At 43.9% G+C, this 26,356-nt stretch overlaps 1 protein-coding gene across 1 annotated transcript in view; it reads right to left on the bottom strand.

Moving 5' to 3' along the window:
* CLPB (ClpB family mitochondrial disaggregase) overlaps nt 1–22,865 on the bottom strand; it is a 154,194-nt gene extending 131,329 nt beyond the window's left edge. The window contains exons 1-2 of the mRNA XM_079929985.1: nt 22,405–22,865; nt 18,863–18,914 (exon numbers count right to left, since the gene is read on the bottom strand). Of these exons, the coding sequence (XP_079786111.1) occupies nt 18,863–18,914; nt 22,405–22,807 (455 nt within the window). The 5' untranslated portion in view covers nt 22,808–22,865. The remainder of the gene's footprint in view (nt 1–18,862; nt 18,915–22,404) is intronic.
* Nucleotides 22,866–26,356: the final 3,491 nt, after the last annotated feature.

The following is a 26,356-nucleotide window of genomic DNA, read 5'->3' on the forward strand; positions in this document are numbered from 1 at the left end:
ATACAGCAGAAACTAACACACCACTGTAAAGCAATTATACTCCAATAAAGATATTAAAACAAAAAAAAAGAAGTACAGGAAGCCCTAGTTTTCTGTAGACTGGGCTGACTGCAAGCTTAACAGACTCTAGGAGTATAATGCAGCTGCCAAGAAAGCTAATGCAAGCTCAGGCCATGTTAATAGATTCTTAAAATCTCTAAAAAGGGGATCACTGCCCTGCTCCTCCCAATAATGGTCATGCCACACTGGAATTCAGAAGGGGCACCAAAAACTTTGTGGCCACTTCATTAGAAAATGACTAGGATGAGGACAAGACTTGAAATCACAATTTAGAGAACCAAGGGTTATTTGGCTTGGAGTTCTGTCTCTTAATATTTAAAAGTCTGGAACAGGAAAAGGGAGCTGTGTAGTCCTAGAAGACAAAGCAGGGACCAAAGAGGGGAGCAGTAGAGAGCGCTAACTCCATAACAGCAGCCCACCACGTGTCAAGTGCTATGCCAGGTGCTTTCACAGTATTACGTCAGAATTCACCACGACATAAAATATAATACTTTTCTAATTACAAAGTGCTTAAGCTTACATTATTCCAACTGCCCAGAATGTCTTTCCACTGAGCTCCTTGTATCCAAATACTACCCATCTCCAGGCCCAGACTAAATGCCCCCTTGTCTATGGAGCCTTAACTTTTCATATGTACTAATTACAATTCTCTTACCAGACTGAAAGTTCTTTGAAAGGCAAAGGTCATGAGGATACATCTTTATGGTCCTCCTCAATGCCAAGTGGGGCATACTGCTCATGATGGGCCTTAAGAATGAATAAATGGCAAAGAAAATGTACAAATGGCCAAAAAACTTATTAAAAGATGCTACCAAGGAAATGCAAACCAAAACCACAACTAGATATCACTACACACATACTAAAGATGGCTCTAATAAAAATGACAACGAATGTTGGCAAAGATGTGGAGAAATCAGAACCCTCATATTCTATATTGCTGGTGAGAATGTTAAAATGGTTTAGTTACTTTGGAAACTAGTGTGACAGTTTCTCAAAATGTTAAACATAGAGTTACCATATGACCTGGCAGTTCCACTCCTAGGTATAGATATAAAAACATACATTCACACGAAAACTGTACACAAATATTCATAGTAGTGTTATTCATAATAGTCAAAAAGTGAAAACACAAATGTCCGTCAACTGATGAATGTATAAATAAAATGTAGTATATCTATACATGGAATATTATTCAGTCATTAAAAGGAACAAAGTACTGATACATGCTACAACAGAGATGAACCCTGAAAACATATTAAGTGAAAGAAGCCAGTGACAAGGCGCCATATATTGTATGAGTCCATTTATTTGAAATACCCATATAGGGAAATCCATCGAGACAGAATGTCAATTAGCAGTTGCCAGGGTCTGGGAGAAGGGGGAATGGGGAGTGACTGCTAATGGGACTGGGTTTTTTGGGGGGAAATGGTGATGAAAATGTTCTGGAATTAGAGAGCAGCGATGGTTGCATAATCTTACAACTATATTAAAAAACCACTGAACTGTATACTTTAAAAGGGTGAATTTTATGATATGCGAATTATATCTCAAAAGGAAAAATAAAATGAATGAGTAAATGTTTGACCAATCAGTCTGCTTATCATTCAAGAGGGAGAGTGTGCCTCATACCTAGAGGTGCCTAACTGAGGGCTGGATGTTGCCCATCAGAGAACCTAAAGAGGAGACATGAATACTGGACAGGAAGTGAGGCTGGAGACAAAAGTGCCTTGGGTCCTAACAGACCCATTCGGGGGCTGTACCTGAGTCCCAGTTGGCCCTGGGAAGGATACTGCTCTGCCTGCTGGACTCTGAACCCCTGGGAATTTCAGGGGCCTCCTCCAATTGTTTGTGCTTTACATTCGGTCCCTGCTCACTATCTGCAAAAGCTGGTCAAATACACAGACTTCCCGGGAGGCCTGGGTGCTATCCTCGCAAACAAAAGGGCATTGAGATGGAAGCCTCAGCTCAGCCTCAGAGAGGGATTCTTATGCAGCCTTCCTGGGCCTCCCATCCACATGAATGGAGGATCCTGGAGACCAGTCAGCCTGCCCAGCTGCTGTACCCTCCTGCTGGGTAGACTCTGGAGAATAAACAAGGTTTTATTCAACCAGTCAATCAACTGGCCAGACTCTGTACTGTGTGCTTTCTGAGTGCCCAGTCAGCCTTGTGTGACTAGCTATGGTGAAGGCAGGAGGAGATGCCATCTACCTGGCTGTGACAGCATGGCCTGGGTGAGGAGACACACGCATGAAGCAACTGAGGAGAAAGACAATGAGGTGAAAACTAAACATGATACCATTTGGCTCAGACTTTAAGGCTGTGGAAATGTTGATAAGAAAGATCAACATGGGCTGGAACTAGCAGTGAACTGCAGTGAGAAAAGCACATACTTTGCATTCACATGGGACTCGGTTTAAATCACAGCTCTACTTCTTACAAGCTGTAGGGTAGTAAGCACTAAATCTGTCTGAGCTTCAAGTGGAAAATGATTATAACGCAATCTGTTTTGCAATACTGCAGCAAAGAATGAAGGTAATACATATACAGTATCTGGTACTCTGCCTCACATAGAGTGGGTATCTAATAAATGGCAGCTATTATTATTAGGGAGGGTGAGCTTTCTGGAAAAGGAAGGGCTTGAAGGGGGCAATGAACCACGAACAGGATCTAGATAGGGGTGTGAGGAGAACAGGGGTAGAGTTGGAAGTGCTACAAAGGCTCACAGGTAGGAAGAAGTAAGCTGTGTGTTTAGGGCTAGAGAAGCCAGTTCTGACTGGAATGGGGGTTCTTGGGACAGAGGGGAGCCGGCTTGGCTGGGAGGAATGCAGGGGTGGGGTGGGGCCTGTCAATGAAGAGCAGAGTTGAGGGCAGGACAGATAAGGGATCTAGATTTGACATTTATCTTCAGGAACCTTATAGACTCCCAGTAAGGCAGACTGAAATGGTTCTCCGTTGAGCTACAAAATATCTCCCTGAGCCTGGAAAAGTGCTGGGAGGAAACTGTGACCCAGGCAAGCTCCATTCTGCTTCCGGCCTCATGGCCTCCTCATCTGTAAAATGAAGTGGTGGGTCACTTCCAAGGGGGCGACTTTGGGTAAATTACTCAAACAATCCAAATTTCTGTTTCATCATCTATGAAATGGGGCTATACTACTTACACAGTTTTAAGGATTTAGTGATTTAAGTCTCACGTAATGCCCATCTCTAAAAAGGCATTCAATAAACATTGGTCACTATTAGTAATAGTTAATAATGTTATTAAAATATTATTATTTTATGTGCTTTATAATATACATATACAATGAATATATGTAAAAAATATACAAAAGTATGCTGTCAAAGTAATATGCTACAAACATTAAACAAAACTCTGAATATACATGGGTTCTAAAAAAATGTAGTAAAACTAAGCATGATAGGCTGGGTGCCTTTCTGCTCCACCTTAATACCCATTTACCTTGTGTTCATTCGCTGGGGTCTCTGAATGCACACTAGGAGCTTAAGAAAAATGAAGAGGGTAAAAATAGATTATCCAGAAAATCCTACCCATTATCTTAATTTATTTTGCTAGTTCAGGGGCAAACACTTAGTGTAATTAACAACACTCAAAAACAACACCTACTATGTATTGAGCACCTGGTATGTGCCAGGCACAGCACTCGCTGGTTTTTCTCATTTAATTTTCTCATTTAATACTCACAGCAAAGGTGTGAGGTAGGTCAATCATCATCCCACTTTGCAGATGAAAAATCTAAGGCTAGAGAGGTTAGGCTACTTTCCCAAGGTCACAGAGCTAACAAATGGCACAGGTGGGATCCAAACCTTGTTTTCTCAGACTGACAGCTGGGAGTCAAACCTTGTTTTCTCAGATTCTGAATTCCTTACTGACAGGATTCCTGCCAGTGATATGAAAACCTCTCCAGCAAACCCACTGACAGAGTCACAAGAAGAGAACCACTTATGGCCTTAGGAGGACTTTGGGCCTGGGACCACTGCTCCAAAGAGAGGAGAGGGAAGGAAGCAGGATGTAGAAGAGCCTTAAAGTTCGAAAGTCAGATTTTCTGAGGAGGCTTTTCAAACAGGACAGAGAGAGCAGAACTGTGAGGTAAATTGCTACAGTGAATATGGTAAGCCCAGTAACATATTAGTTTGACTATTTTTAATATTCTTAGATTTCTCTATGTTCCTCAGTTTCCAGGAAAACTCCACGGGAAAAAATCCAACTGGTTCCAGTCATGCTGACAGGATTTGTGCTATGACCATGACTGAGCTGGGACTTTGGAGAAGAAGCACTTGGGCCACAGCAATGGTGGTGGGGAGATACAGCCTGACAGCTGCCCCTGCTGGGGAGCCCTGGGGCACAGCAGTTTTGTGGTCTCACTGCCTCCATGGCTAGATCAGTGCCCAAGAAGACGCTGGCACACACAAGCTGGTAGGCACTCAGATTGGCTCCTAATGTTTCTCAGCAATCAGAATGGTTGCTGAAGAGGGCAGACAGCAGAAGCAAGAAGAACTACAATCCTGCAGCCTGTGGAATGAAAACCACATTGACAGAAAGACAGACAAAATGAAAAGGCAGAGGACTATTTACCAGATGAAGGAACAAGATAAAACCCCAGAAAAACAACTAAATGAAGTGGAGATAGGCAACCTTCCAGGAAAAGAATTCAGAATAATGGTAGTGAAGATGATCCAGGACCTCGGAAAAAGAATGGAGGCAAAGATCGAGAAGATGCAAGAAATGTTTAACAAAGACCTAGAAGAATTAAAGAACAAACACCTAGAAGAATTAAAGAACAAGCAGAGACGAACAACACAACAACTGAAAAGAAAAATACACTAGAAAGAATCAACAGCAGAATAACTGAGGCAGAAGAATGGATAAGTGACCTGGAAGACAGAATGGTGGAATTCACTGCTGCAGAACAGAATAAAGAAAAAAGAATGAAAAGAAATGAAGACAGCCTAAGAGACCTCTGGGACAACATTAAACACACCAACATTCGCATTATAGGGGTCCCCGAAGGAGAAGAGAGAGAGAAAGAACCCAAGAAAATATTTGAAGAGATTATGGTCGAAAACTTCCCTAACATGGGAAAGGAAATGGGCACCCAACTCCAGGAAGCACAGAAAGTCCCAGGCAGGATAAATCCAAGGAGAAACACACCGAGACACATAGTAATCAAATTGAACAAAATTAAAGACAAAGAAAAATTATTAAAAGCAACAAGGGAAAAACAACAAATAATATACAAGGGAACTCCCATAAGGTTAACAACTGATTTCTCAGCAGAAACTCTACAAGCCAGAAGGGAATGGCATGATATATTTAAAGTGATGAAAGAACCTACAACCAAGATTACTCTACCCAGCAAAGATCTCATTCAGATTCGACAGAGAAATCAAAACCTTTACAGGTAAGCGAAAGCTAAGAGAATTCAGCACCACCAAACCAGCTCTACAACAAATGCTAAAGGAACTTCTCTAAGTGGGAAACACAAGAGAAGAAAAGTACCTACAAAAACAAACCCAAGACAATTAAGAAAATGGTAATAGGAACATACATATCGATAATTACCTTAAATGTGAATGGATTAAATGCTCCAACCAAAAGACAAAGGCTCGCTGAATGGATACAAAAACAAGACCCATAAATATGCTGTGTACCAGAGACCCACTTCAGACCTAGGGACATATACAGACTGAAAGTTAGGGGAAGGAAAAAGGTATTCCATGCAAGTGGAAATCAAGAGAAAGCTGGAGTAGCAATACTCATATCAGATATAATAGACTTTAAAATAAAGACTATTACAAGCGACAAGGAAGGACACTACATAATGATCAAGGGATCAATCCAGGAAGAAGATATAACAATTATAAATATATATGCACCCGACAAAGCAGCACCTCAATACATAAGACAAATGCTAACAGCTATAAAAGAGGAAACCGACAGTAACACAATAATAGTGGGGGACTTTAACACCTCACTTACACCAATGGACAGATCATCCAAACAGAAAATTAATAAGGAAACACAAGCTTTAAATGACACAAAGGATGAGATAGATTTAATTGATATTTATAGGACATTCCATCCAAAACCAGCAGATTACACTTTCTTCTCAAGTGCACACGGAACATTCTCCAGGACAGATCATATCTTGGGTCACAAATCCAGCCTCGGTAAATTTAAGAAACTTGAAATCATAGTAAGCATCTTTTCCGACCACAACTATGAGATTAGAAATTACAGGGAAAAAAAACGTAAAAAACACAAACACATGGAGGCTAAAAAATATGTTACTAAATAACCAAGAGATCACTGAAGAAATCAAAGAGGAAATAAAAAAATACCTAGAGACAAATGACAAAAAAAACATGACGATCCAAAAACCTATGGGATGCAGCAAAAGCAGTTGTAAGAGGGAAGTTTATAGCAATACAATCCTACCTCAAGAAACAAGAAAAATCTCAAATAAACAACCTAACCTTACACCTAATGGAACTAGAGAAAGAAGAACAAACAAAACCCAAAGTTAGTAGAAGGAAAGAAATAAAGATCAGAGCAGAAATAAATGAAATAGAAACAAAGAAAACAACAGCAAAGATCAATAAAACTAAAAGCTGGTTCTTTGAGAAGATAAACAAAATTGATAAACCTTTAGCCAGACTCATCAAGAAAAAGAGGGAGAGGACTCAAACCAATAAAATTAGAAAAAGGAGAAGTTACAACGGACACCGCAGAAATACAAAGCATCATAAGAGACTACTACAAGCAACTTTATGCCAATAAAATGGACAACCTGGAAGAAATGGACAAATTCTTAGAAAGGTATAACCCTCCAAGACTGAAGCAGGAAGAAATAGAAAATATGAACAGACCAATCACAAGTAATGAAATTGAAAATGATTAAAAATCTTCCAACAAACAGAAGTCCAGGACCAGATGGCTTCACAGGTGAATTCTACCAAACATTTAGAGAAGAGCTAACACCCATCCTTCTCAAACTCTTCCAAAAATTTGCAGAGGAAGGAACACTCCCAAACTCATTCTATGAGGCCACCATCACCCTGATGCCAAAACCAGACAAACATTACCACAAAAAAAGAAAATTACAGACCAATATCCCTGATGAATATAGATGCAAAAATCCTCAACAAAATCCTAGCGAACAGAATCCAGCAACACATTAAAAGGATCATACACCACGATCAAGTGGGATTTATCCCAGGGATGCAAGGATTCTTCAGTATATGCAAATCAATCAATGTGATACACCATGTTAACAAATTGAAGAAGAAAAACCATATGATCATCTCAATAGATGCAGAAAAAGCTTTTGACAAAATTCAACACCCATTTATGATAAAAACTCTCCAGAAAGTGGGAATAGAGGGAACCTACCTCAACATAATGAAGGCCATATATGACAAACGCACAGCAAACGTCATTCTCAATGGTGAAAAACTGAAAGCATTTCCTCTAAGATCAGGAACAAGACAAGGATGTCCACTCTCACCACTATTACTCAACACAGTTTTGGAAGTCCTAGCCACGGCAGTCAGAGAAGAAAAAGAAATAAAAGGAATACAAATTGGAAAAGAAGTAAAACTGTCACTGTTTGCAGATGACATGATACTATACATAGAGAATCCTAAAGATGCCAGCAGAAAACTACTAGAGCTAATCATTGAATTTGGTGAAGTTGCAGGACACAAAATTAATGCACAAAAATCTCGTGCATTCCTATACACTAACAACGAAAGATCAGAAAGAGAAATTAAGGAAACAATCCCATTCACCATTGCAACAAAAAGAATAAAATACCTAGGAATTAAAAAAAAAAAAAAAAAGAATGGTTGCTGAGCAGCTGAGCGCATCAATCCCCTCTCAACCACCCCTGCCCCGCCCCCAACTCAGCTGTCACTGCTGTTAGAATAAGACAAAGCTCCTTACTATAGGCAGCCTCCAATGCCTTGCAAGACCTGCTTATTCTCCAAGCTCCTGGCACCCCCCTCTGAGCTGCAGTCCCATCAGCCTTTTTCAGTCCTTCACACCTGCTGTTGTTCCTCCTGCCACGGGGCCTCTATAAACAAAAGTTCCTTCTGCCAGGAAAGCTCTTTTTATCCTTCTTCACCTAGGTTAATTCTTCCTCTCCTTCACTTCGGACTCAAGCTTCCTCTGGGAAGCTTTCCCTGACCAGAGTAAATCTCTCAGAGGCACTCAGGATTCTCCATACCATTCCTTTGCAGCATTTGTCACAGTTGTAATTTCATATTTGCATGATTAACGTCTGACTAGGCTTTAAGTTTCATGAGGTGAGGTCTGTACATTTTTGGCTTACCACTGATCCATCAGGGCCTAGCACAGTGCCAGCACACAGTAGGCACTATTTGTTGAATGAATAAATGACTGAACTAATTCACCATTTTTATTTTTTTCCTAGGGGATGTCAGTTCCTCCATTTACAGGTTTATTATGACTGTAAATAACTGTTAACGTCTGCCTAACTCTTACCATTCACCAAACACTTTTACAATTCTCAATAAGTATTTGTTAACTGTTTACATGAACAGAGATGAACAACACAGCAATGGTCTCCCACCTCCAAAACTCACAGTACTGTGAGAGAGACACACACACAGAGAGAGAGAGACAGAGAGAGACAGAGAGAGACAGAGAGAGAGAGGAAGAAGGAAACAGATGACCCATCCCAAAAGAGGGTGATAAGTGCTACCTGGAGGGCTAGGGAAGGCTTCCCTGAAGACGTGACACTGATGAACCAAAGGATGGGTAATTTTCTAGACCACAAGAGTTCACCTGCCTGGAACTCTCACGAGATCCTGGGAGGGTGGCCTGTGAAGTTATCTTACAGTCGAAGTCACTGAGGAAGTTAAGGGACTACCAGCTCAAGGCCATACAGCCAAGGACCAGTGGGGCCAGCACTAGAGGCTCAATCCCAGGGCTGGGCTCCCCTTCAGGGGCATCCCTCCTTCCCCCAAGCCACCCCAGTAAGCCCTGGCTGTTCTCTGCTCCTCGGCTTGGCCAACCACCTGACTCTGCTGGGGTTCTCAGCAGCTGACTGGCTGTTTCCACAACTCACCTACTCTCGAAGTTCATAAAAAGCTGCTAACCCAATCTTCCCCAGTTGCTTTCCATCACCAGGGAGCAAGCAACCAGAGACTCAGTAAGTCCACACCTCAGAAAAGGTGCCAGGCCCTGGACCACTCTGCAAAATTGCTTGTTTGGTGAAGGTCCACTTGAGCAAGCCCTGGTGTTTTAGTGTGTGATTTGGACCCTCCCCAAAGGGCTCAGTTTTTTCTGTAGAGCTTAACCCTGAGAATTATATTTCAGAGTTCTCAGTGGGAAGCCCATTAACAAGATTTGGAAACTAAGATTCAAAAAGGGAGGGTCTATTACCTACTAAGGGTATAGAGACAGTTACTGTAACAGAAGTGGAACCCAGGTCTTGTTTTCTTTATTTAATAATCTTCACTTTAATGCCAATTATTTATATAAGAGAACCACTGAGAATTAATTTCTGACAGTATTATTTTAAATAAAAAATATCATCTTTAAAGTTATGTGACGACGTTAACAGATGAGGTTTGTAATATATTTTAAATACATACTGCTCTTCTCTCTAAAATCCAAGCCAGGTATTTAGTGACAAATTCAGTGGCAAACTTTAATAACTTCAGTCAAACTTTAGTAACTTTTCTATCAGTGACTCATTCTGTCTCCTGAATAATAATGAACTTAGTAATTCCAGGGTAATGCAGCAACTAGAATGGTCTAGGTTTAAATCCTGTCTCTGCTGGCCTTCTTCCTGACTCTCTGTCCTTGTTTCCTTATCTATAAAGTGGAGGTAATGATATCTATCTCTTGGGATTGTTATAAGCATATACTTAAAAAGCTTAGAATTGTGCCTGGTACATTACAAGTATTCAATTACTGCTAGCTGTTATTTTTTTTAAACGTCTTTATTGGAGTATAATTGCTTTACAATGTTGTGTTAGTTTCTGCTGCATAACAAAGTGAATCAGCTATACGTATACATATATCCCCATATCCCCTCCCTCTTGCGTCTCCCTCCCACCCTCCCTATGTCACCCCTCTAGGTGGTCACAAAGCACAGAGCTGATCTCCCTGTGCTATGTGGCTGCTTCCCACTAGCTATCTATTTTATATTTGGTAGTGTATATATATGCCTGCCACTCTCTCACTTTGTCCCAGCTTACCCTTCCCCCTCCCTGTATCCTCAAGTCCATTCTCTACATCTGCGTCTTTATTCCTGTCCTGTCCCTAGGTTCTTCAGAACCTTTTTTTTTTTCTTCTTAGATTCCATATATATGTGTTAGCATACGGTATTTGTTTTTCTCTTTCTGACTTCACTCTGTATGACAGTCTCTAGGTCCATCCACCTCACTGCAAATAACTCAATTTCGTTTCTTTTTATGGCTGAGTAATATTCCATTGTATATATGTACCACATCTTCTTTACCCATTCATCTGTCGATGGATACTTAGGTTGCTTCCATGTCCTGGCTACTGTAAATAGTGCTGCAATGAACATTGTGGTACATGACTCTTTTTGAATTATGGGAACCCAGGTCTTCTAATCCTAAAAACCTTGTATTCTTTCTGTAACATTATGCTGCCTTCCAACATCCCAGAATTCAAAACAACCTGTGTGGGTTATACCCTGGCATTCAAAAAATGCTCTCAAAAAGCATCAAATTACAAGAGTGATGCCAGTTAGGCCTTGACTTTTGGCCTAGGATAAAGCTTTTGTTTCAACCTACTGCAAGCCACAAGAACATTTACATATTTACTGGTTAAGAGAGTCAGATGTTTTGGTTGCTCTGATGCCATCATTAATATCTTCCCATCAAGCCAAAATGATACAACAATCAATAGACAGACAGCCTCCCTGAGGCCCCGAGACAGCCAAATGTATTTACCAGCCAGGGTTTTTGTTAATTAGATAAAATCCCTGGATCAATATGCAGAACATTTACCTATACTGTAGCTAAGCACATTCTGGACACCTTAATCCTGGCACGTGGACAGCAAGCGCCTCAAGCCCCAAGCTGGGGCATCTGGGGACAAGAACCAAACCAAGCCATCAATGCAGAGCTAGAATAAATGTGTTTAGCCTTCAACAAAACCCAACCCTTTCTTCTTTCCTGTGTTGCAAATCAAACCAGACTTTTTCCCAAAGGTATCTAGTAAAAAACTTTTAACTGGTATGAAGTACTTTACTGCCTAAAACCATCAAACCAGAAATCAAAACAAGATGTCAAAACAATCTCTAAACCAATCATTGAGGCAGCATGCTATATATAGCGGGAAGAGTCAGAAAGACCCATTCAACTGCCTAGTTGACCTCTCCACTTGAATATCTCACTGAAACGTTAAACGCAGCATGTTCAAAACTGAACTCATCATTTTCTTCCAATCCAGTCCTCCTCTAGGATCTTCATCTCAGCGAATGGTAACAGCATCTCCACAGCGGATCAAGCCAGAAAACAGAAATTCATTCTTAATACCTTCTTCTCCTTAATCAACCATATCCAATTCTATTCATTCATTCATTCATTCATTCAAGATTCACATATTGAGTACCTACTACATACCAGGTACTGACACTGTTCTACACAACACCAAGTCCTGTCTAGCTTACCTCCTCCATCTCTGCTACTGACATCTTACTTCAAGTCACCACCTGCCATCATCCTCTCTGGTCTGCACTACTCCAGTCACTTTCAACCGGTCTTCTCCATCCACCACAGCTCTATCAATCTATTCTCCACAGAGCAGCCAGAGTGATCTTTTAAAATTACAGATCTAGATCATGTCACCATGTATGTGTCTTTTTCTCTCACATACACACACCTTAAAATTCTTCAATGGCTGCCCACTGTTCTTAGTAAAAATAAAAATCATTAACTTGGCCAACAGATCCAGTGTGATATGGTCGTTGCTTAACTTTCTAACTTTACTTCACACCCTCTCCCACTTACTCTCTAGAGTCCAGTCATACTGGCCTTCTCTAATTCCTTCACATCTCTGCTTGACTCAAGGCCTTCTACCTACTGCCCCTCTAACACAATGTTCTAGTTTTCTCTTCATCCTTCAGAGTTCACTTCAATCTCACTCAGATGGTTTGCCTTACTGACCACATACCCCCACCCCTAACCCCTCCTATACTCAAGGTTAGATTCCCAAGTGTCTTGTACTTCATTTTTTAAAGAGTTTTATTAAGATATAATCCACAGGACTTCCCTGGCAGTCCAGTGGTTAGGATTCCGTGCTTCCACTGCAGGGGGCACAGGTTCAATCCCTGGTTGGGGAATCTAAGATCCCACATGCCGTGAGGCACAGCCAAAAAATAAATTAAATAAATATTTAAAAAATTCTCCTTTAGGGCTTCCCTGGTGGCGCAGTGGTTGAGAGTCCGCCTGCCAATGCAGGGGACACGGGTTCGTGCCCCAGTCCGGGAGGATCCCACATGCCGTGGAGCGCCTGGGCCCGTGAGCTATGGCGGCTGAGCCTGTGCGTCTGGAGCCTGTGCTCCGCAACGGGAGAGGCCATAACAGTGAAAGGCCTGCGTACCGCAACAAAACAAAACAAAACAAAACAACAACAACAATAAAAACTCTCCTCTATAAAAAAAAAGGAGAAATAAAAAGGATATAATTCACATACCATAAAATCCATCCATTAAAAGTACACAACTCAATTGTTCTTAGTAGATTCAGAGTTGTGTGATCTTGACTACTAACCTCAGAACATTTTCATTAGCCCAGAAAGAAACTCTGGACCCACTAGCAGTCACTCCCTGTGCCCTCCCAACCCCAGCCTCTCCAGTCCTTGGCAATCACCAATCTACTTTGTCTCTATGGATTTGTCTGTTCTGGACTTTTTATGTAAATTGAATCATATAATATGTGGTCTTTTGTGTCTGGCTTCTTTCACTTAGCATAATGCTTCCAAGGTCATGTTGTAGCATACACCTAGCAGTACTTCATTTCTTTGTACTGATAAATAATATTCCACTGTATGGCGATACTATATTTTTATTTATCCATTGATCAGTTAATAGACTTTGGAGTTGTTTCCCTCTTTAGGCTACTATGAATAATGCTGCTGTGAACGTTCACGTACAAGTACATTAATATACATGTTTTCATTTCTCTGCAGTACATACCTAGGAGTAGACTTGCTGGATCATAAGGTAACTCTATCTTTAATATTTTGAAGAATTGCCAACTGTTTTCCAAAGCAGTTACACCATTTCACATTCCCACCAGTAATATATGAGGATTCCAATTTCCCCACATTCTTACCAACACTTGCTATTATGTCTTTCTGATTACAGTCACCCTAATGGGTAAGAAGCAGTATCTCATTGTGGCTTTGATTAGCATCACCCTAATGCTAATGATGTTTGGCATCTTTTCACACGCTTATCGGTCATTTGAAAATCTTTTTCAGAAAAATGTCTATTCAGATCCTTTGTCCATTTTTAAATTGGGTTAACTTTTTTATTCTTGAGTTGTAAGAGTTCTTTACATATTCTGGATGCAAATCTCATATAATTTGCAAATATTTTCTCCTTTTCTGTGGGAGAGTCTTTTCACCTTCTTAAAAGTGTCCTTTGAACACAAATGTTTTTAATTTCCATGAAGTCCAATTTACCTAATTTTTTCTTTGGTTTCCTATGCTTTTGGTGCCATATCTAAGAAGGCTTTGCCTAGCCCACAGTCACAAAGATTTAATCCTATGTTTTCTTCTAAGAGTTTTATAGTTTTAGCTCTTACATTTAGGTCTATGATCCATTTTGAGTTAATTTTTGTGTATAGGTGAGGGAGGACTCCAACTGCATTTTTTTGCATGTGGATATCCAGTTGTCCCAGCACCATCTGTTGAAGAGACAAACTGTTCATCACTTTGAAGTACATAATTATAATTGCATAATTAGTCACCTGGCTCCCGGTTAGACTGTAAGTACCAAGAGGGCAGGAACTGTGCCAATCTTGTTCACCACTCTACCTCCAGCACTCAGTCCAACGCCTAGTTCCTAATAAGCAGTCATATATATTGGTTGAATTAAGTAATAATTCTATTATTAATAATGAACACTCAACAACTCTGTAAGTTATAGGTACTATCATTTCCATGTTACTTAGTCTTACAGAAGTTAGGCAACTTGTGCCTTGTTTTGCTGGTTCTCGATTTTTGACTTAATGTGCTCCCTCTTCACCTGAGAAGAGGGTCAGTGAGCTCCTCCAGAGCGAGGACTGCTTCCCCTTCCTCATTTTGTTGCCACCAACACAAATTCAGCTTAGGGCCAGGCACAATGGACAGGCTGGACAGATGAGTGACTGAGGGACAAATGGACAATGCCCTCCACGACCAGATCCCTTCCTATCTCCAGTCTCTCCTGGCCTCAGGCTGTGATCCAGCAACACCAAACAGTAATTTCCCCTCCTCACCACACACTCTAGGCTGTTTCTTGCCTCAGTGCTATCACTTACACTGTTCCCTTTGCCTGGAACGCCTTCTCCTTCTATTTGCTAAGCCCTCCTGACATTTTAAGACTCTAATCTTTTTCACTAGGAAATGTCTGAGAGGTGTCATTTCCTCTAGGACATCTTCTCTGGTCCCCCAGGTTGATTAGTGGTATATCCTGGCCTCCTGTCTCAGCACTGATCACACTGTGTTACCACAGTCTTCCCCAGACTCCTTCACTGAGGGCAGGAATCATGAGTGGTCAGATGTCCCCTGTGCCAAGTATGCAACCCAGCATATGACAGGTGCTCAGTAAAATTTTGTCAAATGAACAAATGAATCCTGGAGAGAAAGGGTAGGCAGTCTGCAGTCCAAGATTGACACCATCAGACTTCCTTCTTTTAAAAAGCGCTTGGGCGGATGGAAACAACTGAGTTAAGCACTCAGCAGAGGGCTTTCCTGGTGGCACAGTGGTTAAGAATCTGCCTGCCAATGCAGGGGACATGGGTTCAAGCCCTGGTCTGGGAAGATCCCACATGCCGCAGAGCAACTAAGCCTGTGTGCCACAACTACTGAGCCTGCACTCTAGAGCCCGCGAGCCACAACTACTGAAGCCCGCGCGTCTACAGCCTGTGCTCCGCAACAAGAGAAGCCATCGCAACGAGAAGCCAGCGCACCGCAACAAAGAGTAGCCCCGCTCGCCGCAACCAGAGAAAAGCCTGCGCGCAGCAACAAAGACCCAACGCAGCCAAAAATAAAATAAATAAATTAAAAAAAAACTAACAGAAAAAGCACTCAGCAAAGGCCCAGCTCCCTGCCGGGAGAAGGGAAGTGGGTAGGGGTATAGTCTTTCACCCAAGTTTGTTCGAAAGGAAATGTGATCTCCACTGGGAGAACAGGAGGCCTCACTTCTGCCAGCCCCGACAGCTCCTCACATGGCTCAGCTCGAGGTTGGACAGATGTGCCTTCAGACTGCCCTGTGCCCTAGGTTTCGGGTGAGTGGATCCTGAGTCCAGAAGCCAGGCTTGGGTTTGGGCTAAGCCCAGAAGCAGGGCCACCTGCTCATGCTGCTGACAGGTGGGACAGGGGCCTCAGGACTGGGCTTCCACTCCTGAAGAGCGAGACCTGAACTTGCTAACAAGGTTTAAGTGCCTTGGGGGAGGAAGGAAACAGTTGCCACACAGGGAGAAAGGAGGAGAGGACAATGGGAAGAAAAAGGGACCCAACCCTCCTCTGATATAGCCAATGGGAGTATGGAAATAAGACTCTGGATTGTCTACTTCAGGTTTGCTGAAAAGTCAGTAAAAAGCAGCTTTCCCCAACTTTCACTGTGCTGGAGAAGAGGATAAGACATGTGGGAAACCAGACCTTGTCCCTGCCCTGGGGAGGCACACAATCCAGTGGTTTAAGGTGAAGTCTAGCCCAAACCTTCTTAATATAAAAAAGAGTGTGGCGAGTGGCAGAACCTTCCCTGCCCCTTTAGCCAGGCAGGCCCATACCACAAACGATTAGCCAGCTCTACATAAAACAGGTCAACAGTGCCCACACTTCAGGTGGCTGTCCAGAGCTGTTGGCTTGCTGAGTGAGGATTCCTCATCTGTTCCTGATTTGGGCAGCATGGGAACCGCACTGGTTTTCCTGTTCATGGGCTGAGTGCCTCCTCAGTCCTGATGTTCAGTCCTGCTTCTCCCACCTGACCTCCAAACTCTCTTCTAGCAAAGGATTCCTCTCCTGCCATGGCTAACACGGCTCTTCCTAGATGACCCACGTACCTTCCCAGACCAGCAGGCAGGTGTGGGGCAACGGGCAGATCACACTCAGCTGGGAGGAGTCAAGGAAGTCTTCACAAGGGCTGTAGGACTTGAGCTGACGCTGGGAGGCTTTAAGCAGAGGGTAATGAGCACTGTGTACAGAGAGTCATCTGTGTGGAGGGTCCACACCTAGAACCTAGGAACTGCAGATTCCAGAGTATCCTTAAAGAGGATGATGAAATTTCCCGCCTCTGAGCAGAAGAGCTTCAGATCGCTGCCCTTCACTATCCAGAGCTCTCCCAAGGCTCTGGGGCCAGCGGAAGGTAGGGGGCCATCAAGGCAGAGACACACACAGCATAGAATCCAGAGAGGCCAAGAAGGAAAGGAGGGTAGAGGACAATATTATTACCAGGTCTGAGTTTTATTCCAAATACTGATTTAACCACACATCATACACATGGTGACCCAACCACGTATAAACTATAGTAAATATCTTTTAAAAATTGAGAATGGAATTCTATCCTGGTATCGGCAGGTCTGTTGGGCAGAACTAAAGGCCAGGACACACAGAGGAAGAAATTAGGGGTAGCGTTAAGCACCTGTGCAGAGTCTAGGGCGTAAAAAGGCTAAACAAGGACCTGCAGTAGGAATTCAAGAAAGCTTCCTTCTAGCAAGGGTGGTCGGGCTCTCCCCACTCCTACCTGTAGGTCTAGCTCTCTGAGTGGGAAGAACTGTGATTGGTAGGTTACATGTTTGTTTCCTTGAGACCAGGTGGTGGTGGAGAGGGGAGACTGTCAATTCTGAGGGGCAGGGTCTGTGCCTTGCTCATCTCTGACCCCCTCACGAGGGGTGAAGGGAGATTCTGATTGAGTCATCATGACCAAGAGAGATAGGACAAGAGGAGGCAGGAGAAAGGCAGGTTAGAGACTGGTGACACACAGGAAAGTCCCTACAGACCCTATCCACACAGGCAAGCATGAATGTTGTGAATCACACACACAACATAAATTCAATCACTTCCTGTAATTTTGTGGCAGGGGTTTACCTGCTAATGAGAAAAATGTGTATTTGAAAGAGCTAAATCAATCAACCCTTGGGGGCTCAATGGAACAGGGTAAACTCAGCCTCCCCTAGGTGATGGAAAGGTGGATTCACAGCACTGCTGCTCTGTAAATGCACTGCCTATACTGGCTCACCAGAGGAAAGCAGCAGTTACCTCAGCAGTCATCAACAGGTGATTAAAGGGTCAGCAAAAGCCTTAAAGCACGGGGCACAGCCACTTTCCACCCCCTCATGCCATCGTACTGCAGCAGAAGGAAATGAGGCTCATCCGTTTCTGGCCACGCACTGCCTGGAGTTATGAATGGCTCTTATAACAACAAGCTGACATCTGTGCTTGGTTTTAAAAATGCATCATCGCATGTTTATTAAACTATTGCTCCATAATATTTATTTGGCTACGAAACAACTCCCAGCCCATACTTCCAAAAGTGGTTTATTAAAAACTAAGCCTTGAACATTAATACTCAAAAGCACCCTTGAGAATCAATAATAATGCTGCAGATAAAATGCAAGGGAATCAAAGCAGTAAGTCTTGATGGGGGCTGTGACTGCCTTTCAACACTTTCTTGTATGTTCAGGCAACTGGAGTGAGGGAGCGCACCAACGGGTGTGCAGCGCTGGGCGCAGTGACAGCCTCTCCAAACACCTGACTTCCTGTTTAAAATGTGGACATAGTGGCAGGGAAGGGAGGATGTCCTATGGCCACCTAGCTCTATACAAAAGGCAAAAAATGGTCAAAGTTAGGCCTAATGCGGGCTACTAGTTTCACCAAGAATGAAGCCTCTGCCCCTGAATAACAGCCCCATACTGATGCCCTATGTCTGAGCATCCGTCCAAGACACAGACTCTGCCCTGCCCTGGGCACCAGGCGGAGGCCCGAGTGAAGTCCTGTCCCTGAGCAAGAACAAGTCTCAGATCTAACTGACCAGTGGTCACTAGGGGAACAGCTGAGCCAGGGAGGCTAGAAATGCAGTCAGCCCCTGGGCAGGAGCCCAGCATGTGTACCCAGCCCTGCAGGCAGGCTGCTCTGGCAGAAAGGTCTCTTCCAGCTCCCTCTCAAATCTCCAAGCCTCTCCACTGGTGCCCACCTGCACCCCATCCAGGCAACAAGCAATTACAAGTGACCGATCCCACAGAGAAACAAGAACAAACTCGAAGATTCACTGAAGAACCTACAGGATGCAGAGGAACTCCAAACCACATCCTTCAAAGAACAGAACAGCCAAAGGATCCGGGGATGTTTGGGGCCAGAAAGAAGACACAGGGACTGATTCTCTACCTTAAAATATCTAAGGGTTGACCTGGGCCAAAGGAGCCCAAGTGACTCAGTGACTACAAGGAAGTCACAGCGTTCAGTTCCCAGCTCACTGTGAGGATTTCCTCCAAGGCAGAGCCACCGCCAGAGCAAGGGGCCCATCCCGCTCAGCCCTCCTGCACGGGAGAGCAAGGCCTGGGGTATGACACTCACCTGTTGACTTCTTGGACATTGTTGGCTCGAACAGCTTCCACCAGGGCTGCATCTGAAGAGAGAGGGGGCACTGGTCAAATCCCTGGCCAGGACCTACCCCTCAGGGCTGCTTGGAGGGCCCAGTAAGACAGTGGAAATGGAGGCACTTCAGAAACATGGGCTTTAGCAAGTGAAAGGGCGCCAAGATATACAAAGAGAAAGCTAGTCATCCCCTGCCTACGTGGTAGCCTCTGTTAACAACTTGTCTTCCACATCTTTCTATTAGAGCCCAAACACTTCACTCTCATCACAAAGGTGATCCAAATAACGTGTTAGTACCACGTGTGGCCTACAGTAAACACTCAGTGTGTGAACTCCTTCACTCTTCATTAGCTATAAAGCTCTGCAGGTTTATGTGATTATCATTGTTGTTATTAACCATCCCCCTACCTTGCCCCACTTTCTCCCCCCACTTCAGTTTCTCAGCCTAGTCTTGAATCTTGATGTCACAGGTCACAAGCCCAGCAAGAGGGACAGGATAGGGAGGAGCAGGCAGGGATGTGGACCCCTCTGAGAGTGGAGACAGCCTCGACCAGGAGGCCAGGCTCCAATACACTCTGCCCGCTATTCACCATGTGCTATGGCAGCCCCTCTCCCTCTCAACCCCAGCTTCCCTGACTATAAAGCAGAGACAGTAATCCCTGCCCTGATGGCCTCACAAGGATGCTAAAGAAATGAAATAATGGCTGAAAAATCTGCAAACACCCAAGTGCCAAGCCCAACAAAGGGAGATCCAAAGCAGAGGGTTCCAATCAATCCTTTAGGAATCACCAGGCCTAGCAGAAAGGCAATGTTAAGTCTGGCCTGGCCTGGGCAGCCTGTAGGCTGTTGGCACCACCTTGTGGCCATAGGAAAAGCTGCCTGGCTCGAAAAAACTCAAAAGTCAGCAGAGGCACAATTCTTTCCTGGGCCGGTGCAACACTTTGAGCCCAGCTGGTCCTGCCTGAGCTCCACTGATGGGCACTGGACAGACTCATACCCATCCCTGCCTCAAGGAGCTCTCAGTCCAGCCAAGAGAGTCACCCAGTAAAACATGAGAGGAAGCACTGGAGCCGGGTGGAAGTAGCAGACTCGGGCTCCAGTCCTAGCTCTGCCACTTACTTTCTGTATGAGCTGGCTAACTTACCTAACCTCCGGAGCCTCAGTTTCCTCATGTGTACAAAATCCACCTTATCATGCATATGCAAACCAGTCCTGTGGTTCAGACCTATGCATATGCCTCCACCTCACCTCCTGGCCTAGACTGCAGGGCCAGGTCTTCCTTGGTTACCTTCCCCAGTTGTTCTTCCAACACACACCCAGGCATGCTTGGGCAGCCCCTAGCTAGAAGGGAAACAAGCCTTCCTCAGATATTGCTGTATCCACTCTCCCCTCAGTCTTCAAAAAGAAGTGGCCTCTGCAATGTCACAGAGGGAGTGAGGAATGAGCTGAGATTAGAACCAGGGCCTCCTGGCTCCTAAAGGGCAGTAATGACTGTGCTGCACTGAGGGTCTCAGCTTACAACTCAAAGTAAGGAGACAGGGTAACTGGCAGGTCAGAAAGGTTGAACTGGTCATGGTTTTGGTCATTATCTATTTTGGTGAACAGACCCTAGTCTCTTTGCTAGGGTTCATATGCCACAAAGTCCAATCTGGAGCCTCCCAAAAGCTCTAAGGCAAGACCTTGGACACCTTCCCCCAATCCTTCTAAACATACTGGCCTCGGAACATTCCCTGCTCATCAACTTTCCATTGCCTACAGGAGAATTCCAACCTTTCCAAACCCTTGTGCCTGATATCCAGACCCCACTCCATCTGCTCTCACCTCATTCCAAAGACCCCCTGTCCTCTAACCAGGCTGGACATTCTGCTAGCCTCTATACATGCCATGCTGACCTGTGACTACTTTATCTTTGTTCCCGGAAACCTCTGCGTAGAATACAAACCATCTCAAGGTACATTTACTAAGTACCTATACTAAATACCAGAGACTATGGTGGACAAACAACGTGAAAGTATTAGGGAAAGGAGCTGGCATCAACCTGAAAATATCAAGATGCACTTGCTGCTCTCATGGAACTCACAATATTCACTCTCCTTTTCATCTTTGCCTTATCCTTCGGAACTCAAGTTCAAATTCCCCATCCTCCAGGAAGGTCTCCAATCATTCAGGAAGGCTTTCCCGACCCTGCTGGCCTTCTGATCCCCCAACAACACACTGTCAAACCACTCACCAGACCTACAGGTCTAACTGCCTGCACTGTCCCCTTAACTGGCATTGTGTTAAGTTAGGAGTTCTACATTGAGCTCCAAAGTAGGCACACACAGAGTATAAAAATATTGGAAGTAATAGAATCATAAAAATATAATTTAATTTTTAATATTATAAAAATATTGGAAGTAATAGAATCATAGCATGCCCAAGCTAGAAGAGCCCTTAGGGGTTCTATTTCAACACCCTCATTTTGTAGATGAGAAAACAGAGGACCACTGAGGAGGAACAAAACTCCAAAGTCACAATGGGAGTTAGAGGCAGAACCAAAACAAGATCCCAGGTGTCCTTACTCCCCATCCAAGGCCCTTCCTTTATAGCTGGTCACATCTGTTGAATAAACAAATGAATGTCAAGGGAGTCCCTCCTCTTGGTCCAAAATCTCAGAGCTTGGGATGCATGGAATCTAGGAACACCATGCCTTAGTCTTCTCTCTTGAGGAAAAGCTGAGAACCTGAGTAGCTGGACTCACGTACGCCAGAAGTCTAGCTCTCTGCCTGCTCTCCCAGTCCCTGCTCGGCTCCATGCACCAAGGGGGGGATGCCAACCTTGGTCAGCCAGCCCCCATGGTTGCTCTGGGGCTCTACAGAGCCACTTCCTTGTCTTCCTTCTCCTGCCAACTGCCCCACATAGCAAGATCACCTCACGCCTGAGACCAGGCACAGCAAAACCTTAGGAGTCTCCCTGATGGATACACCCACGCTGCTGAACTCCAAGAGGAGTCAAAATAACAGCACTGTAAGCGTACTGAGAAGTCATCCTTCACTGTATAAATGGGGAAACTGAAGCTAGAGAGCAGCAAGGGGCGAGCAGGGCCAAAGCTGGCATTGAAACCAAGTCTCCTCTTCCTTTCTCAGGCCACCTTAGGGAGGGCAACTTCTCTAAACCATCTAATGGTTGCCCTTAAAACACGCGCGGTTCCTTGGAGACCTCTTAAAAGAGGAATTGAACCAGGCGATACGGTAGAGAAAATGCTCCCATCGTACAGATGGACAAAGTGATGCTCAAAGAAGGGAGGCTGACCTGTAATAACTGTATTATTATACAATAATAGTTGTACAATTTGGGAAATTATACAACGTAGAGACACTGAACTCTTCGGCCTGCTCTACGACCTGATGATGTCTAGGTCCTACAAGGACTGAGGCTCCGGTGGTCTAAATCTATATGCAACTCCCACCCTCCAAAGATACGCAGTCAGGACACTCCTCCGGCCTCTCACTTCCACAAACCCATACTGTCCCGATAATCACCCTTGTTGGACGGGCTCTTGCTGTAACAGTGTACCACCAGCACCGTTGCCAGCGCCCACACGCCCATTCCGGCCCTGTTCAGGGCCCCGTTCCAGCTGTCCTGTCCAGGCAGAGTGTCTTCGGGGCTAGGAAGGCGTCCCCACGTGGCGGCTGCGAGGCAGGGGGTCTCGGTACCTCCCCTCTGGCGCCCCCCAGTGGCTGTCCCTTCTCTTGTGAGTAAGGCCGGCGATGTTCCAGGGCGCCCCCCGATGGCTGCCCTCAGCCGCTGAGGCTCCCCGCGTCCCCCGGTGGTCACACTCCGGTCGGTGGCACTCCCACGGCTCCGGAGCGGTGGGGACCTAAGCAGCTGGAGGAGCAGCCGCGGCGCCGGCGCTGTTCTCCTCAACACCAGGGACCCCAGCATCGTGACAGCTGCTTCGATAACCCCCTGGTGCCGGCCCCTGTACTGGCCACGTCCAACATGGCTGCCGCGGCGCGTTCGAAGACGCCGCGTAGTGGAATTACGCACTACTTCACGGGAGTGGTAGTCCACAGCCCTAGATCTTGACGCAGCGGAGGAAAAAATAAACTACACTTCCCAGAAGGCCCTGGAACTTGCGCCAGAATGACTGCCGGCTTACGGGAGCCCGAGGCATGTTGGGAAATGGAGATAGGGCGGGGGGGCGCGGCAAGGAGGGAAACAACCAAGTAGGGGCGCAGCGATCGAGAGTTAAGGTTGAAAAAAAAAAAGCAATTTCTAACGATTGTAAATTAAACAGGAATCTTCAGTGAAGGCCAATTATGAAACTTATGTTTATTTCTTTTAGCCTATATCTCTTTTCAGCCTGGGACTGCTTTTCAAAAAGATATCTAGGTAACTGGTGCACCTGAAATAGAAATTCCTTTTCTTTTCCTACACAGGCTTCCTTTCGGTTGAAAAGCTGACGCCTAATCTTGCTTGTCTTATTTTCAAAGGGCTTTCACATGGGCTATCTCATCTCATCCTCATGGTAGCTGCATGTGGGAACCTGGGCAAGGACTATAATTCCCGTATACAGGGAAGGAAATTTAGGCTCAAAAGTGAAATGATTTGTCAATAAATCAATAAATAAAGCTCAAGTCTTCTGACTCCAAGCCCATCCTCTCCATTAACACCTGCACCCCCAACCTGCCCTCTCTTCTCCAGAGTGAACCCACAGGTAGGCAAAGGAGGAAGCTCTTCTTTATGCCAGTTCCAGCTCCTGCTCCTGCACTTACTTCACAGTATCAGAGCCTTCCCAGATGACTCTATTTAAATTAATAATCTTCCTTCCCCTGTCTTTCTTATCCTGCCTACTTTTTCTTCATAGCACTTACCACCTGACATACTAAATACTTATTTGTTTATTGTCTTTCTCCAGTAGACGTGAGACCTACGACACAAGGACTTTATTATTTTTTTCACTTTCACACATCACTAGCACCCAGAACAATATCTGGAACAAAAAGAGGTACTCAATAAATATTTGTTCAGTGAATGGCTTACTCTCACTTTATTAGTGTGGGGGAATGACTATGAGCTTTAGAGTCCAGGCAGACCTGGATTTCAATTATGACTCTTGTATTTACTACATGTGTGACTTTGGACAAATTTATTTGCCTCTCTGATATTTAATTTCCTCATTTTTATCAAAGATAATAATACCTACCTTCAAGACAATCAGTTGTATTAAATGAGATAATATGTAGACCACCACCATTCCTGGCTCACAGTAGGTCTTCAAGAAATGGCAGCTCTTGTATTGCCTGCACTAGGGGTTTATTGGATTCCCTACTCTAAACTTCTTGTGGGCAGAGATGGGGTTTCTCATCTCCCCATCCCTTAGCAAAGGCACTCAGCAAATAGCTGTTGAATGAATGAATGAATGTTTTAAAAGTACAATAGTCAAAGCATTTTGACCTCCCTATTTTAAGAGATTCCCAGGATATCCTGTCTTTTTAGCCACTCTATTCACTATAGCAGCTTCACCCTCCCTGTTTTCTTAGAGGACTTCTGACTCCCAACTAGGGTTGGTCACAGCAGGAAGGGCGGTCTCTGAGCTCCCATTACCAGGTGGGTCACAAGATGGAGAGCATCTGAGTGTGCAGAATTCAACCCCCCTGCTGCAGACACTTTCCAGGGCCCTTCAGTATACTTAGAACTGCATAACTTTCCAAGCACATATCCATTGATTCTCTCATTTGATTTTCACAAATAACATCTATGAAGGGAAAAAGGCAGTGTTGAATAACTATCAGCATTTGGTAGGGAGTACTGAGAGTGTTAAATGATCAATGTTTGGCTGAGTGAGAAGTAGTGAGGGAGCATGGAATCACCCATTAGAATCAGCCAGGACTCAGTGAATTCTAGATCTTCCAATAACCAATTCAAACCCCCCTAGGTCTCATTGATAACATTTTAAAAGATCTTCAATTCAGGAAGACTTCCTTTTGGTCTGCTCAGAAAGCAAGGATTTATATCAGGTTCTAGTTACCCTACCTGGGCCCCGAGCTTCTAGCTCTTGGGTTGGGGCACAGAGGACTCCAGTTTCATTTAATTTGTAATTAGGTTAGTAGAGATATTGGAGTGGGGTTTAGGAGGAGGCGGAAAGTGAAAGATCAATGCAGTTGCTGGGGTCATCTACTGATGGAGTAGAGTTGGAGACCATTCTATAGGTTTCTAAAGAAAAAACTTTTCCTGAAAAACAACAACACACACACTCATTTTTAAACAAATAATTAAATATATGGTTGATAATGAAAGCTGGATTTTTCACTGTTAGAGAAAGAAGTTATAAGTAAGGAAAGAGAGAAAGCTAAAATGAACCTTGTGGCATTGGATTGGAATTAGGGGTATCAGTATAAACTCATGGTTTTAAAATATATACAAAATAAAATAAAACAAAATATATACAGATAGGGAATTCCCTGGCGGTCCAGTGGTTAGGACTCTGCATTTTCACTGCTGAGAGTGCAGGTTCAATCCCTGGTCAGGGAACTAAGATCCTGCTAGCTGCATGGCTCGGCCAAAAATAAAAAAAAATAATAAATAGATAAAATATATACAGATACATCAATACAGAAATATAGATATGTAAGTATGTATGGTTTAGTATAGCCCATATATTCCCTCTCTGTGTCTCCTGAGAAGGTCTAGAAGCAATGACACCTTAAACACTGAATACACCATATCACCCAGATCTAAACACTATCCTCCAATAAAAGGAACCAGTTCTCTTTGGAGAAATGGTTATTTTCAGAACTGAGGTAGGGAAAATACAAGATGACCCAGGACTATCTTGTGGGCCAGAAAGTAAGGAAAGAAAAACCAGATACAGGCTTGTCAAAAGAACACAGGAGTCAATGTGAAGGTCCCCCCAGGTAATATCTCTTTTGATAAATCAATGTCAAATGATAAGTAATATAATCACAGGAGTGATAGTTTATCATATTCATAGGTTCTTCTTTCTCTCAATGTGTGCACAAGGCCTGTACACCCAGAGGTGGGAATCTTAGAGGTCACCTTAGAATTCTGACTACTGTGGTACTCTTCAAAAGTGTCAAGGTCATGGGACTTCCCTGGTGATCTAGGGGTTAAGACTCTGTGCTTCCACTGCAGGGGGCACGAGTTAGATCCCTGGTTGGGGAACTAAGATCCCACATGCCACACGGCACAGCCGAAAAAAAAAAAAAAAAAGTCAAGGTCACGAAAGATAAGGAAAGACTGAGGAGCTGCTACAGACTGGAAGAGATGAAAGGAAATGAAAACTAAATACCTTGTGTGATCATGGATAGGATCTGGGGACAAAAAAAGGACATTAGTGGGAATACTGGTGAATTTCAAGTAAATTCTATAGTTAGTAATATTGTACAAATGTTGATTTCCTGTTCTTGATCACTATACTGTGGTTATTTAAGATCTTAACATTGAGAAAGTGAGGTGGGGGATATAAAG

This window comes from Stenella coeruleoalba (assembly GCF_951394435.1).
Source record: "Stenella coeruleoalba genome assembly, chromosome: 8".
NCBI classification, from domain to species: Eukaryota; Metazoa; Chordata; class Mammalia; order Artiodactyla; family Delphinidae; genus Stenella; species Stenella coeruleoalba.